The 15,107-nt window shown below is 61.8% G+C and overlaps 1 protein-coding gene across 1 annotated transcript in view; it reads left to right on the top strand.

The window, feature by feature from the left end:
• KCNQ2 (potassium voltage-gated channel subfamily Q member 2) overlaps window positions 1-15,107 on the top strand; it is a 48,572-nt gene that overhangs the window by 24,331 nt on the left and 9,134 nt on the right. The window contains exons 19-22 of the mRNA XM_077756815.1: window positions 3,353-3,447; window positions 4,587-4,616; window positions 7,421-7,489; window positions 10,612-10,641. Coding sequence (XP_077612941.1) covers window positions 3,353-3,447; window positions 4,587-4,616; window positions 7,421-7,489; window positions 10,612-10,641 — 224 coding nt within the window. The remainder of the gene's footprint in view (window positions 1-3,352; window positions 3,448-4,586; window positions 4,617-7,420; window positions 7,490-10,611; window positions 10,642-15,107) is intronic.

Raw genomic sequence — 15,107 nt, 5'->3', positions numbered from 1 at the left:
GGGAGGGGGGAGGGGGGGGGGGGGGGGGGGGGGGCAGGAAGAGGTGCCCCAAGCTTGGCAGGAACGTCTAGGGGGACTGAGAAGTTGGGAAGAGCAGGAGTGTGTGTCCTGAGCTCAGGTTTGGAGTGTGAGGTTTGGGAAGCTGGTAAGCCCTTGAGGGCAGGTGCAAGCAGGGGCTGGCCAGGGGTCCGGAGTGGAGGGGTGAGGCCCTGGCTGGGCGCAGAGGTGCAGGAGAGGATATGAGTACACGGAGCACACTGGGCCCCAAACCTCACAGGCAAGGAGGGGGCAGCATGGGGGCCCCGAGCTGTAGAGAGCCTGTTAGGGAGTCCCCGGGACTGGTGGGCAGGTAGTGGGTGGGGAGGGAGGGCACGGGCTTCGGGAGCAGGGGTCCGGAGCCTCTCTCTCAGGAGCCCACAGTCAGGTCGAGGGTTTGGATTTAAGTTCAGAGACCAGGGATTTCACTGGAAACAAACAGGGGACAGAACTCTAGCACCTCATTCCTGTGCTAAAGGCACAGATATTAGCAAACCTGTCAGAACCCTGTTTTGGGGGCTCAGGAGCTGAATCAGAATCTTAGGACAGCCAGGGGAGGGTGTGCTCCTGAGGACAGAGCTGCTGGCTGCGTGTGACCTTCGAGGCCCCCACCTGCCCGTGGCCTGCTGGCAAAGCCTGCCTTGTTCAGAAGGGTCAGCACAGGGCTTTGCCTTTGTGTTGTTGGCCTGGAAACTTTCTCAGAGCGGGAGCAGCTCCCGGGCCGTGAGCGTTGGTAAGAAGTTAACTGCCGGGCAGTTGTCAAAACTGGTCTTGGTATGCTTTTGACTTGTCACTCATCTTTTGTTTCTTCACGTGATTTAAAAGACAGATGCATTGGGGCGCCTGGGTGGCTCAGTCGGTTAAGCGTCCGACTTCGCTCAGGTCATGGTCTCACGGCTTGTGGGTTCGAGCCCCGCGTCGGTCTCTGTGCTGACTGCCAGCTCAGAGCCTGGAGCCTGCTTCAGATTCTGTATCTCCCTCTCTCTCTCTCTCTGACCCTCCCTTGTTCACGCTGTCTCTCTCTCAGAAATAAATAAAACATTAAAAATTAAAAAAAAAAAAAAAGATGCATTGAGGTGACCACAGATCCCTTTTTCTGGCATGCGGTGTGTAAAGATGTAACAGGAACACCCCCGGGGGGTGGAGGAGGGGCTCTTGTGCGTTGTGGCAGCTAAGCTGGCGCTGATTCAGACTAGGCGGTTGTGAGCGTAAGACGCTCGTAATCCACGAGGTTGTCATTACGAAAACAATTCCTAAAAATTCAGAAGAGGGAAAGGGAAGAGGCTCAAGACGATATTTCAGAAAAAATGAACGCTGAAGGAGGCAGCAGTGAAGGGCCAGAAGCAAGCAGAAGTCTCCGTCCATGATCACTTCACATGTAGGTGGACTGAACTCTCCTAGTCGAAAGGATGGAAGTGGAACGTACCTGGCGGTGTGCCGTCTGTGGAGACTCATCTTAGACCCAAGGACAGCAACAGGCTGAGACTGCAACGCAGGCAGCTGTCCCGTGGGGGAGTGGTGCCGGGAGGGCTGTGGACCCTGAAACAGAGAGACCGAGAAGGTGATGACATGTTAACAAGCGTCCAGCCGCAGGGACGGGTAGAGTGTCCACACTGGGGACAGAGCCCCGGAGTATGTGTGCAAACACCTGACAGGATTACGGGGCGACCCAGACGCCCGTACAGGAGGAGCTGGAGGCGTCCGGGCCCTGCCCACACCCTGCTGCAAAGACAAGGACGCAGAAGACCAGGTGCCCCCAGGGCTGCCCCCCACGTCCCACCAGCACCCGGGAGTCTTCTCCAGGATAGACCACATTTTGGGCCACAAAACAAGCTTCAAAACGACATTGCAAACATCCAGCGGGAAAGAATGTCTCTTCAGCAAATGGCGTTGGGACTGCTGATGATCCAGTTTTAAGAGTGAAGTTTTACTTTCCTGCAGAATGTACTCAAAACAGGTCAAAAACCTAAATCTGAGAGCTGAAACTACAAAATCACGACAAGAAAATAGGTATAGAGCCCCCATGGCTTTGGTTTCTTAGTTCTGATCCCTAAAGAACAAGCAGAAGAGGAAAAATAGGTAAGTGGGAATTTATCAAAATTAAAAACTGTAGCGTGTCAAAGGACACTATGGAGAGAGTGAGCAGCTAACTCACAGAGCAGGAGAAAGTGTTTGCAAATCCTATTTCTGGTCAGATTCTTGTATCCCGAATATATAAGAGGCTCTGACAATTGAACAACAGAAAGACCAGTTAGGAAATGAATTTGGACGGACACGGTTCCAGAGAAGATGCCCAGGCGACTAGTCAGCACGTGAAAAGATGCTCAGTGTCGTTCATCATCAGAGAAACGCAAGTCAGGAGCCCTGAGGTGGCGAGGATGTAGAGGCATGGGGGCCCGGCGCATTGCTGTGGGGGTGCAGGGGCACTGCCGCGTGAGAGCACTGGGTGGTCCCTCAGAGGGTTAAGCGCTGCCTTACGACCCAGCAACCCCCCCAGGTATGTACCCAAAAGAACTGAAAACAGGTGTTCAGCCAAAAACTTTTCCACATACATTTGCACCAGTGGGATTCACAGCAGCCAAAAGGTGGAAATGACTTGGATGTCCACGGACGGACAAACAAGATACGGTATTTTCGTGCAGCTGAACGTTATACAATCATTAGAAAGAATTAATACTTGCTACAACGTGCACGGGCCTTGAAGACATGTAAAAAGCCGGTCACAAAAGGCCGCGTGTTGTGTGCTTGCGTCCAGGACAGGGACGCCATTGAGTCGGGTGCGGGTGATGCCAGGTGCCTGCACGCTGACCCAGGCAGCTTTGGGGGATGAGGATGTGGAGTGAGATATGGGGGTGATTGCACGGCAGTGTGAGCGGACCTGTTGCCCTGGATTGCACACTCGCAGACGGTGAATTTTGTGTTCTGCGTATTTCTCCACAATTAAAAGAAAAAGGAATAAGAGCCCAGGCCAGGCTGAGGCTGGGCCACTGCACTGGGGAGAGGCCAGGCGTGGGTCCCTGGCTCTGCCCCTGACCCCCAGCTCCCCAGTCACCCCTGCCCACACCCCGGGTGATGTCCCCGTCGGGGCTGGGGAGTGCTGGAATGGCCACCAGGACAGGTCACAACCGCCAAGGGTCAGGTGAGGCGGATGACGAAAGGCTCACAGGAGACTGGCTGCAAGCTTGAGCTGTGGTGGCCTGTGCCGCTGCTACAGAGAGTAAACTGAGGCCGCGGTGGGGCCGGGTGGACCTGCGCAGGGGCGAGGCCCTCGGGGGCGTGGGCGTGGGTCTGACCCTCACCCACTTCCGGTCCACAGTCCGCCTGGAGGTTCTACGCCACCAACCTGTCTCGCACGGACCTGCACTCGACGTGGCAGTACTACGAGCGCACCGTGACCGTTCCCATGTACAGGTACCGCCGCCCGCCGGGCCCGCCCCGGCCGCGCCGCCTGCTCTGCATCCTCTGTTTGTCCTGAAACCCCATTTTTTTGGTTGTTCATTATTTTAATTGATTTCTTCTTTTATTTAAAGAACGTATGTACTTTTCATGGAGTTCTGTGTGTGGTTTATTTTGCAGTATTAATTTTGTTCTTTGTTTTATAGCTCGTGGTTCTTATTTTTCACCTCCATCCGCCCCTTGCTTACCTTCCTTGCTGTGGGTCACGTTATGTTGTGAGCATTGAGAAGATGGGCTCCTCCCGAGAGCTCTCGGAGGTCGATGCCGGCTGGTTCCGGTGGCCCGCGGCCCGGCGTAGTGCCCTGCCAGGGCGGGCCCCAGAGCTTTGGAAGTGAAGGGTAACCATGACCCTCTGTCCTTCAGCGAGAGCAGGGCCTCTGTGTGGGGGAGGGGCCATGTCAAGGCCGTCAGACCAGGTGCCCCCAGCAGCACACAGACGCTTGGGGGTGCCCTCTGGTGGGAGAGAAGGGCCGGGAAGCCCTGGCTGGGGGCAGCTGGTGGAGGCAGAGCCTGTGGCCCAGGAGGCAGAGTAGTCATTAGCAGGCGGCTTCCACACTTGTCATGGGTGGCTGGCAGTCCCCAGCAACCCCCAGGGTTTGTCTGTGCTGGGCTCTGGGTTAGAACGGGGTCTGAGGCTGGGGACCCTGGAGGCGGACGCTGCCCTGCTGGCCTAGTCTTGCCTGGGGGGTGAACTGAGTGGGGGAGGGGGGCTTTGGAGCCCTAGGATGTCCCTTACCTGCCCCTTCAGGTGTCCACCCAGGAGCCCTNACCTGTGAGGATCCCGCAGTATGGATGTCCAGGCAGGGTACAGCTGCCCCCTCTGTCACGTGGGCAGAGGCCGCGCTCCGCCCCTCCTCCAGCAGCCGCGCCACCGGGCACTCTCTGGAATGCTCCCTCTCCCTAGGAGCTCTGAAGGCCCTGGCTTTCCCGGCACCGTCCCCGGGCCTGAGCGGGCTGACCCTCGTGCTAATTTTCTTTGTTCTGTTGTTTCCCCCACTTTCCTCGACCATTTGGTTAATTTTCTTTTTCTTATCCCGTTCTTTTAAAATTTCCGTTCTTTTCCCTTTGTGTGTGTGTGTGAAAACACTTGAAAGCTCGCAAACTCAATCCTACGGGGCCTCCAGGTAGGAGATGCATGGGACGGACAGCGTGTGTGGTGTGGTCGTTCTCTGTCTGGGACGGTACAGGGCCGCCCCGGCCCCCCGGCCCCCTGGCCTGCACCCCTGTACCCGTGCCCAGCGTGTGTCCCCAGTGCCGGGCGCAGGCGCTGCCCTGGTCCCCTTATGGCCTCCCTGCCTGGAGCCCGGTTCCCCCTCCGACCGGCCGCCTCCACTGTCAGCTGCTTCCTCGGGCTGGATCCGTCTGTCCTGCCTTGTCTTCTGTCCCTCCTCTCTTCTGTCCTGCTTCCTGCCTTGTCTCAGTAGCTGAGTCCCTCCCTCCCTGCAGCCCCCCCCCCCAGGCCCTGTGTGCGGAGCACAGAGCAGGGGGACACGGCTTCCGCTCTCCCAGCTGGGGTGCCCCTCCCTGGACCCAGAGGACCGTGTAGGAGGATCACGTGCGCTGTCTCGATGGCCGTGTCTGCACGGGGTGGGGGTGGGGCTGTCGCGCCTCACTCCTGCTGACCTTTAACTGCTGCCTGGAGGGAGCAGAGGGGGTCGTTTGCCCAGAGCGGGGGTGCTGGGCTGCTCTAGGGAACGGCACCCCCTCACAGGCCGGGGTCTTCACAGGCCCTTCCCCGTGGGATGGGTGGGGCATCGCACACAGGCCTGCGGACCAAGGGTCCCCCCTCCGTGTGTAGACGGAGCCTGGGGCCCCCCTGGCAGAAGCTCTTGCCTGTGGTGCCCTGTGTGGAAACTGCTAGAACGTTCCCAGAAAGGGGGTTGCTGTGGGGTCGGGGCCGGCCTGCCCAAGTCCCATGGGCATGTCCACCCCAGAGGCCTCTCGCAGATGAGAGGGTGAGGGTGCTGGTGTACACCCCTCCCCCCACCCCGCCCCACCTTCTGACCTGTCACCTGGGGCTCCGGGCTGCCCGGGCATTTGGGGGTTCCCTGCCGCAGGCCCTCTCCTCCCTTGTCCACCTTGTCCAGCTGGCCCCTGGCCCCCAACGGCTGTGGAGCCCCCTCACGTCCCTACTCCTGCGTCCTCCACGACCGCCCTCCGCGTGATCGGGGCTGTGTGCTGCGTGCACGTCCCTGCCCGTGACCTGCCCCTCTCTGTTCTGTCCCCTGCTGCTGTGTGTCCCAAGGCATGACGTCCTAGCTGTGTATCTGTGTGTCCCTAAACTTGGACCTGTGTGTGTGGGGCTGAGTGGGGGGTGCTGTCCAGGGTCTCTGCTCCAGGTCCAGGGGTGGGTGCTTGAGGGACAGTGGGGAGGCCAGTTTGATCCCCATGTCCAGTCCTGGGGCCTCCACTGTGCCCATGCTGTGAGCCAGCCTGACTGTGCACATATCTCCTGCTTTGTCCTGACCCACTGGGACTGGGAGAGCCCTGTGGGGAGGGGAAGGGAGGGGAGAGAGAGAGAGCTCACCAGATGTCCCTTCAGAGCCAGCTGTGAGGCTGTGACCTCAGACCAAGGTCAGGCCCCACCCAAGGAGCTGTGGCCGAGCAAGGAGGGGTGTGGAGGGGCCCGGCTGTCAGGGCAGCCAGCCGTCCTTGTACTGGGGAGGCACTGGGGAGCCACTGAGTGGCATCATGTGAAGGTGGGTGGGGGTGGGGAGGGGCTCCAGCCAGGCCTGCAGGTGGAGGAGGGAGAGCAGGCCGCAGGAGGTGGAGCAGAGCACAGCCGGTAGCAGCTGCAGGCTGAGCCGGAAGCAGTCTTGACCTCCACACACCAAGTAGAGTCTCAGATGCTGATCCTCGACCAAGGGGCATCTGGGCCGGAAAGGACAGGGGCTGAGGCTGGGTGAGGGTCTTTAAGCCTGGTTTTAAAGGAGTAATTGGGACTCCACCTGAGAGCTTGAGTAGGGGGTCATGGAGCCGAGTGGGGAGTCAGTGTAGGGTGGGGGTGTCAGAGTGGGGTAAGGGGTCACAGAGTGGGGTGGGGATGTCTGGGGTTGGGGGGTTTCCCCCTTACAGTGAGAGGAGAAGTGTGTGAAGGCAGAAAGTGGTGAGCTCCTGAGTCAGGAGAGGGTGGGTGAGGAGGCACGGAACTTGCCACACGTTGGGAGGGGACTGGGGTAGCCCGGTGAGCCCCCCTGGCCCTGGTCCTGTGGCTGGAGGTGGGGAAGGCCGGAGGTCCCCCAGGAACCTGGCAGGATTTAGAGATCTCTGTCTTGGTGTCAAGGTGAGGACTTGACTACCCCCTCGGCTCCTGTGGAAGTTCTGCCTGGAGCTGCCCGGTGGCTGCGGTGGGCGTGGCCTGGCCTGGGAGGAGGGGGCTTGGAGCAGAGCCAGTCCAGGGCCTTTTCCTCCAGCTGTCCAGGCAGCCCATCCAGAATGGGCTTCTCTTTGCCCAGCAAAGCCCTTTGCCGTGACCCCAGCACCTGCCCTGGCTCTGCAGGGAGGGATCTGGGGCCGGAGATACGTTGCGGTGCTGTGTGCGGTGGCACTGACTCTTGGGGTGCCAGGGGTTGCACAGGGAGCGGGGAGGGTCGGTGGCCCCCCACCTGTCCTTGAGTGCCCTTCTGGACCCACCCTGCACTCTCAGTGGACGGCCTGGGTGCTGTTCTGCCCCCTGCTCTGCGTGCTGGTCGCTGCCCACCTCCAGCGCCGAGGACCCCGGGAGAGGTGCAGCCCAGAGAGTGCAGGTGGCCCCCACGGCCACTGCTGCCAGGGAGCTGTCCCCTCCCTCTGCCTGGGACCGGCCACACCCATGCCCCCAGCATTAACACCCTAGGTGGCTGTGTGTGCAGTGGACGCTGGTGAGAGCAGGGGTGAGGGTCCCCAGGCCTAGGCGGCCAGGAGCTCACTGCGCCTCTTCTCGCCACAGACTGATCCCGCCGCTCAACCAGCTGGAGCTGCTTCGGAACCTCAAGAGTAAATCTGGGCTCACCTTCAGGTCAGCAGAGGGCGCCTGGGCTGGGGCTCGGGGCAGGGGGTCCTCGGCTCGGGGCAGGCAGCCACAGGAGCCCCCCAGCGCTGCTCGCCACGGACCTGGTGGGCCTGGTCGTTTCCGCTTCTGCTGACCTGGTTGAGGCTCCGATCCCAGGGGGTGGCTGGTTTGGGGGTGGGCACAGAGGGTGGCGCTCCGTGTGGGGCTAGGGCCTTCTCTCGTGGCTGGTGCACCAGCCCCCGGTGGGAGAGCCCATCGCCACGTCTCCCTGGAGCAGCGGGTAGACGCACACCATGGCGCCTGCCGGTTCTCTCGCGATCACAGAATCTGCAAGGCGGGTGCGGGGCACAGAGCCAGGTGTGCGGAGGAGGCCAGGCCTGGCAGGACAGTGGAGAGGGGCGGCCGCCTGGGCCCCCACGCAGAGGGCTGTCCCGAGCGCCTTGCTGCCTCTGAAGAGCGGTCAGGGAGGTGGAGCAGCCCAGCCGTCGGGGTTAGTGGTGGCCCCCCCCCCCAGCGTATGTCGCGCCCCAGAACCCATGAACGCAGCCTTATTTGGAAGAAGGGTTTGCAGATGTTACTAAGTGAGGAATCTTAACGTGAGACCATTCCGGATTATCATGGGCCCTAAATGCAAAGATAGCCACGCAACGGGAGGCAGAGGTGGGAGGGATGTGGCCACAAGCCCAGCATGCCAGGGGCCACCAGGCGCTGGGAGAGGCAGGAGGGACCCCCAGCCCCCTCCCAGAGCCTCAGGGGAGCTCGGCCACTCCAGCGAGCACCTCTGTGATGTGTCGGGGAGCCTGGCAGATGAGTGCAGGTCTGCACGGGGACGCGAGGAGCCGCCGCGGTACCCACGGTGTGGGAGCAGCTGTGGGACAGGATACGGGAGAGCAGTCAGGAAGAAACAGAAAAAGACACCGGAAAGGCCTAGATTGCCGGGAGGAAGCATGGCCGTGAGAGAGGGCCCGGGAAGAGCTCGGGGGAGCGAGGGGCGTGGCAGGCACGGCCCGGTCCGCACACAGGCTGCAGGAGGGTGCCACATGCGCTCCTAGCGACGTCTGCGTGGAAACGGGGAACGCTGGCTACGGACGGAAAGCCACTTGTCAGGAAGTGGCAGACAGTGAGACTGAGGTGCCAGCGTTGGGTGGAAGGTGAACTCTGACACTTGAAGCCGGCGTGGAAGACGTGGCCTGACTTGTCCTCACTGCTCGGAGATAAACGGGCAGAGAAGGGGAGCTGAGGGAATAGCAGAGCAAAGAGCAGCCAGTGGACTTGGGGCCACGGCCCGTCCACACTGTAGGGGACACAGTTAGGAGCCGCACTCTGGAAGAAGGGTGTGGGTGGGGACAGCCTGGTAGGAGAGCCCGGCGTGTGTGACTGGCGGGTCTAAGCTCTCTTGGCCGAAGGCGGTGGAGGCGGGTCACCCTGGAGAGACGTGTGGGAGCCCTCCTGCACAAGTGTCTGTCCCCCGACACATACAGGGGCCCCACGTGGCTTTTAGGAATTTATGCCACCGGCGTACCTGGCCGGCAGGGACAGACAGACTGAACGGAGGGCTTGGCAGTCCGGGAACCCGCAAGCAGGAAGCAGGCTGACGGGGTCCCCTGGCCACAAGTGCGCGGGGCCCTCAGGGCGAAGGGAGACGGTGGGGCAGGTGCGGCCAGGGCCTGGCTGGGGCCCCCGAGATGATGGAGCCATTGTCACCGAGAGGGTTTCCCGCTGGGTTTCAGACCTTGGGTACTGCTGACCCTTTATTCTTCCAACGTCTCCCTGTTTGTATGGTCTTGTCTGACCTGCTGTGTTTTGGGGGCAGATCCCTGGTTTTTAGAGTTTCCGGGTCCCCAGCTGGAGAGGACTTTTACCCAAGTGTGGACCACACCCGTCCCCCCACATCTCAGGTGGCTGAGACCCTGTGATTCCAGGCTCTCTGAGCTACTGAGCTTTGGTTGAGATTTCGACATAGGGCTGATGCTGTCGTGGGTTGAGACTTTGGGGTGCTGGGTGTAAGGGGGACATGAAATTTGGGGTGCTAGGGCACAGACCGTAGTGGGTTTAGTGGTGGCCCCCGAACGATATCCATACCCTGGAACCCTGAACGGACCTGATTTGGGAAAGGGGGGTTTGAAGATGTAGTTAAGGACTTAAAGTCATCCTGGATTAGGGTGGCCCTAGACCCAGGGACACGTGTCCTGAAAAGACCAGACACAGAAGAGAAGCTGTATGACAGGGAGGCAGAGACTGGAGGGACTTGGCCACAAGCTCAGGAGTGGGGGGGGGGCCCAGGGGCTGGGAGAGGCAGGAAGGACCCCCCCCCCCCCAGCACTGGGCGGGGAGCTATGGACGGACACGTGGATTTTTGACTTCTGGCCTCCAAAGTGAGAGAGAAATTCCCGTTGTTTTAAGCCACCAGATTTGTGGCCCTTTGTTAGGACTGTCCCAGGAGACTAACCCGGGCAGCTCTTGGCATCTGAGCTCTGGGGCGGCTGCAGGATGGGGCACGGCTGGGCTCCCGCGGAGGCCCCTGCAGGCCTCGTCACTGGGCTGCGGGAGGTCTGGCACCCCCTTGCCTCCTCTGGCATGAGGTGCTCTGCCGGCCACAGCAGGGTGGTGCCTGTCCTGCCGGGACTTTGGACACCCCCCAAAGAGCCCCTTCGGGGTCACCTGTGGTCGTCCCGAGAATCAGCCAAGGAAGGTCCAAGCTGCCAACCTTCCATTCAGTTTGTGATGAGTGTCAGCCCTGGAAGTAATCAACCCCTGGGCAGGGTGCATGGCCCCGTGGCCTCTCCATTGGAAAACAGCACAGAGAAGAGTGACCCCATGAAGCCAGAAATGGGAGCCAGAACTGGAGCAGCTGGATGTTGACCATGGAGCCGGAATTCTCCGGCATTTCCATCTGTACTCACTTAGTTGGCGATTCTCATTAAAACGCAGCCCCTAACGTGGGCTACGAACACTTCCAGAATTCCCTCTTACCTGCAGGACCTTCCTCTTTGGGCCCTCCAGGGGCTCTCGGGGCAGGCGGGCCTGAGGTGGGGGCTGGGTGGGGCTGGGGGCACCCACTGGACCCTGCGTGGGATGGGGTCCCCCGGCCAGCCTGCTGCTAACAGTCTTGTCGCTTCTGTTTAAAGGAAGGAGCCTCAGCCGGAGCCCTCTCCAAGGTCAGTGCCCGCTTGTCCGCTGCTGCTGTGAGCGGGGCTGGCCCCTCCGTGTCTGTGCACCGTCATCGCGGGCCCTGTGCCCACGTGTGCAACTGTGTGTCTGGACCCTGCCGGCCATGCTGTGGGCCCTTAAATCACTTTGCCTGTGCTCAGCGCCCCCAGTCCCGACCCTGGCCCTAAGGCAGGGGACCCCTGTGAGCACCCTGTCCAAGGCAGAGCCAGACGCCCTCTCCCTGCCTCGTGCCTTTGGGGGAGACTGAGCCTGGCTCTGAGTGTGTGCCTGCCCTGCCCCTGAGGGTGCTGCCTTCTGGTTTGCAGTCAGGCAGGTTAGAGACGGGCCCCTCACCCCCACCGCGTGTGGGGCCTCCGAGCGCCCTCTCTGCTGGGGGCAGAGAAAGGCTGATAGCAGTCTGCTGTTTTCTTGTGCTGAGCAGAGAGTCCAGACTGTTCCATAGCTTCCGAGTCGGACAAAGCCCAGCCTGCATATCCCCACGCTGAGGCTGGGGCGCCCCCCACCCCGCGCCCCGCACCCCGTCCACACGCTGCCGCCAGTCTAGCCCCTCCATTAGTGCCCTTCTGGACCGCAGGCTGCTCAGCTGGCCGCTCGAGTTAGGCTGAGCCCTACCCTCTCTGTGCACCGGGGGAGCGCACGCCTCTCCCCCGACATCCCCCAAAGGGGATGACGGAAAACTGGCCCTGCTTTTGCCCCCAGCCAGCCCCTCAGAGAGGCTAAGAAAGCTGGTGCTGGACCAGGGGAAGCGCGTGCCCAGCATGGCCTAGTGTGTGGGGGCCCGGGGACTGCCCCCCATGTCCTTGGTCCCGACCGCTGTTGCTGGGTCAGCGCTCTGCACCCGGAGCCCGGGGGAGGCGGGCCCGCAGCTCTGCCCNCGTCTCAGCCTCTCTCTCTCTCTCTCTCTCCTGCCCTCCCCCCAATTTGGACACTCTTGCCTGCCCCCCCAAGTGCCTTTAATCTTGTCACTGCCCTTCTTGGGCCCCTTTCACGTCCGTCTGTCTTTGGGGAGGAGGTGGCTGACCCTGAAAGCAGGACTCAAGGTGAGGACACACGGGAGCCCTCCCCCGGGCTCTCCGGCACGTTCCGTGGCCCCCCCCTCCCTGCTCTCCGCACACTGCTCCTCTGTCTCCTCCCTGTGTGTCCGTGTGTCCCTGCCTGCCCGTGACCCAGTGGCTTCCCCGAGGGCCGGCCTGGCCCAGCCCTCCTGGCGAACCTGGGCTGAGGCCCTGGGGACAGAGGGCCTCTCCTGGGACACATGCTTGCCAGCTAGGTGACGGAGGGCAGCATTTCTGTCCCCTCGCCCGGGGTGGCCACAGATCCCCTTTTCAGCAGCCAGAGCATTGTAGGAATGCAAGAAATTCTTCTGCCACCTGGGCCCCCAACGGGGTGGGCCTGTCCCAGGGCTGCCGGGCAAGGGGACCCTGTTCCGTGAAATGCTAATGGGGGCGCAGTCCCCCAGCCCCTCCTGCTGCCCGGCGGTGGGAGGTAGTGGCTGTGCCTGCCACCTGCATGCCAGGACCCTGCTGGCACTAACCGGTCTGGGCAGGTGGATGGGTGGGCACAGGGACCCTCACTCGGCTGCCATGAGACCCCCTTCCAGTCCTGGCTCATGATGGGCACGCGCCCCAGCTGTGTTGGGGTCCTTGGCTGGGCTGATGTCCGACCAAGGCCGTCTGAGCCCGGGTCAGGGTGCGGGGCAGGCCGCGGGGTCTCGGGCTGTGCTGCTCTGGGTGTGTCTGATCTGCCCCATCCCACCCCCTCCCACTTCTCACTGCCCCCCTCCCCTGTGCCTGGAGGAGACCCCTGGCCTCCAGATGCTTTGCCCCCTTGTCTGTGTGGGTCCCTCCTCGTCGAGGCAGCAGCGTGCTGTGTCCGAGTGCCTGTTTGTTCAGTCTGGTCTTGGTGAGTGTCTGTGGGCTTCTCTTCCACCCACTCGCCCCCCAGGCCCCTGGGCGTGCCTGCCCACCCCTCCTGGACCCTTGCTGTCTGCTGGCCGTGCTCAGACACGTGGCTGCTGTGGGCAGGAAACCCCAGTGCTGGCCTGAGCCCTGAAGGAATGGGCCTGGATTGTGGGTCCCTGAGCCCCCAGGCCCATGGCCCCGTGTGCAGGGAAGCCGTGGGTCCCCCAGCTCCGGTCAGGCTCTCTGAGCGCACTGTCCCACGTGGGAGCCACTGTCCACGTGTGACCTGTTCAGGTTTTACTGCACATGGTTGGAGAACCAGTGCTCAGGCTCAGGCGCTCGGGAAGCAGGCGGTGGGCGGGCAGGGGGGGTGGGTGGCCATCTTGTCAGTGCAGCCGGGGACATGTCTGCAGGCAGTGCTGGGCTCTTCAAGGCTGGCGTCTCTGCTGGGAGTTCTGAAGGCAGCAAAGCTGTTTGGGGGGTCGGTCAAAGCTGGGGTCCTTCTGAGGGACTGGAGGCCAAGACCAGCCCCCCATCATCCTCTTTCCCTGGACAGAGCCTCCAGGTAGTGGGGGCCGAAGGCTCTGTGCAGGCCCTGGGAACCCCAGCAGGGAGGGGTTCAGGGGGTCTCAGTCTTCAGCTGCAGTGGGACTGTGGCCGACGTGAGGGTGCGCCTTGGGCGGGAACATTTGCCCCACGTTTGAGGGGCTGCTACGAACAGAGCTGCTAGGTGGTAGGGGGGGTCTGGGTCCTGGGGATACTGAGTCCCTGGGACGTGAGAGCACTTGCTGGTACAGCTGGACCCCTGTTCCTTCACTGAGAGGACCCCACAGGGAGGAAGTCCTCTCTGGAAGGGAGGGAGCTCGGGGGGCCATGGCCCTCGGCCCTCAGGTCAGCAGAGTGCCCTGAGGAGGGTGAACTGCTCACCCAGTGGGAAGAGCTAAGTGTTCGGGACTGGGGGGTCCTGTAGGGACGCTGGGCGCCCCCGCCTGGGGCTGGGTTCCGTGAGTGGGGAGTCGGCGTGTTTGGTACCTCGGTCCTCACTTTGAGAGCAGCTGTCTCAGGCGATAGCTGCAGGGGTGGGCAGGGAGGGCGGCCTCAGGAAAACCAAAGATTCTTGTGTGTTGTTCTCACTTTCGCTTAAAACTGTGCATGATCTAGTGCGGAGAGATCTGGGACCTTCGGGCAGGTTCCTGGGGAGCGCGGACCGTTGGTGGAGCCTTTTCGGAGCTGCCGGCAGGTCCAGCCCAGCCCAGCCCAGCCCAGGGCTTCAGCACTGACACCCAGACGGATGGGCTTGGGCGATGCTCCCAAGGCCGCTTTCTTGAGCTTCCCATCAGGGACAGGCAGCCACTGCCTCCTGGACACACTGAGGCCGCTCCTGGCAGGCAGCTGGCTGGGCTCGGTGAAGCCTCAGTGATCAGTTTGTGACGCCAGAGTGCACGCTCCTCCTCCCTAAAATGTGTGCTTTCTGGAATCCTGTCCATCGAGAACAAGCCTTTTGCAAAGTCTTCCCCGTGTATTATTTTTTGGTTGGCATGAATATAGCAAAAAATAATACATCTTTAAAAAGACATGGCCCAAAACTTTGACTCTGGAAGGAAAAGGTATTTTTGGAGGAAAAAACGGGATTTTTTTTTTTTTTCTCCAAAAATAGGGCACTATTTTCTCTTCCAGGCCGGCGGAAGACTCTCTGTGCAGCCCCCTCACTGTCGTTGCTCAGACCCAAGTGCTGCTGCTGGACCCTGAGCCCAGAGCTGCGTCAGGGTGGGCGCGGTGCCTCAGTTTCCCTGTGCTTTCTGCCCGCTCGCCCGGCCCAGGCCCCCTCTGGGCGCGCCCAGGACTAACTGTGCTCTCCTCATTTCCAGTAAAGGCAGACCGTGCAGAGAGTCCCTGTGTGGATGCTGCCCTGGACACTCTAGGTACCGCGGGGCGTGTCGCACGGACCGACCATTGCTGCACGGCTCTACTCCACCTCCTCTCCCGCTCCAAACACTCTGCTTATTAGAGGTTCTAGATGAGCGAGGGCCAGGCTGGCGCCCCGCCCCGGCCCCCCAGGCCCCAATTCTGATTGGCAGCTCGGCCTCTGCGGCCCCTTGCAGTGGAGCCCCAGGCCCCCTCTGATTCCAAACGACGACCGGTGACCGTGCTGGCGGCATAGATGCTTTTGTCCCCAAGCCAAACGACGCCCTGCTCCACGCAGGAGGGGGGGCCGGCCAGGGGCTCTGGGGCCAGGAAGGGCGCTGGTGGTTCGCGGGGTCCTCATCGCTCTCCGGTGAGCCTTCCCTCCGGGGCTCGCCAGTCTAGCACCTCTACTACGCACCACGGGCGGCCACTCCTCACCGGCCGCCTCGCCTCGGGAGGCAGCTCCGTCCTGTGTGCAGGGCTCCCTGGGGCCCTGACACAGCAGACGCGCCGGAAAGCCGGAGGCCCACGGCTCCCCCTTCCCACCACAGGCCTGGTTTCGGGCGGACGGGAAACGCCCTCTGCACCGTGGGCTCCTTGTCCGCACCTCTACTCTTAGTCCACTGTCTGCTGTCTGCTGTGTGGAA

The sequence above is a fragment of the Crocuta crocuta genome, unplaced genomic scaffold (genome assembly GCF_008692635.1).
Source record: "Crocuta crocuta isolate KB4526 unplaced genomic scaffold, BGI_CrCroc_1.0 scaffold613, whole genome shotgun sequence".
NCBI classification, from domain to species: Eukaryota; Metazoa; Chordata; class Mammalia; order Carnivora; family Hyaenidae; genus Crocuta; species Crocuta crocuta.
The sequence above is the reverse complement of the archived record's forward strand: the minus strand, read 5'-3'. Positions and strand labels throughout refer to the sequence as shown.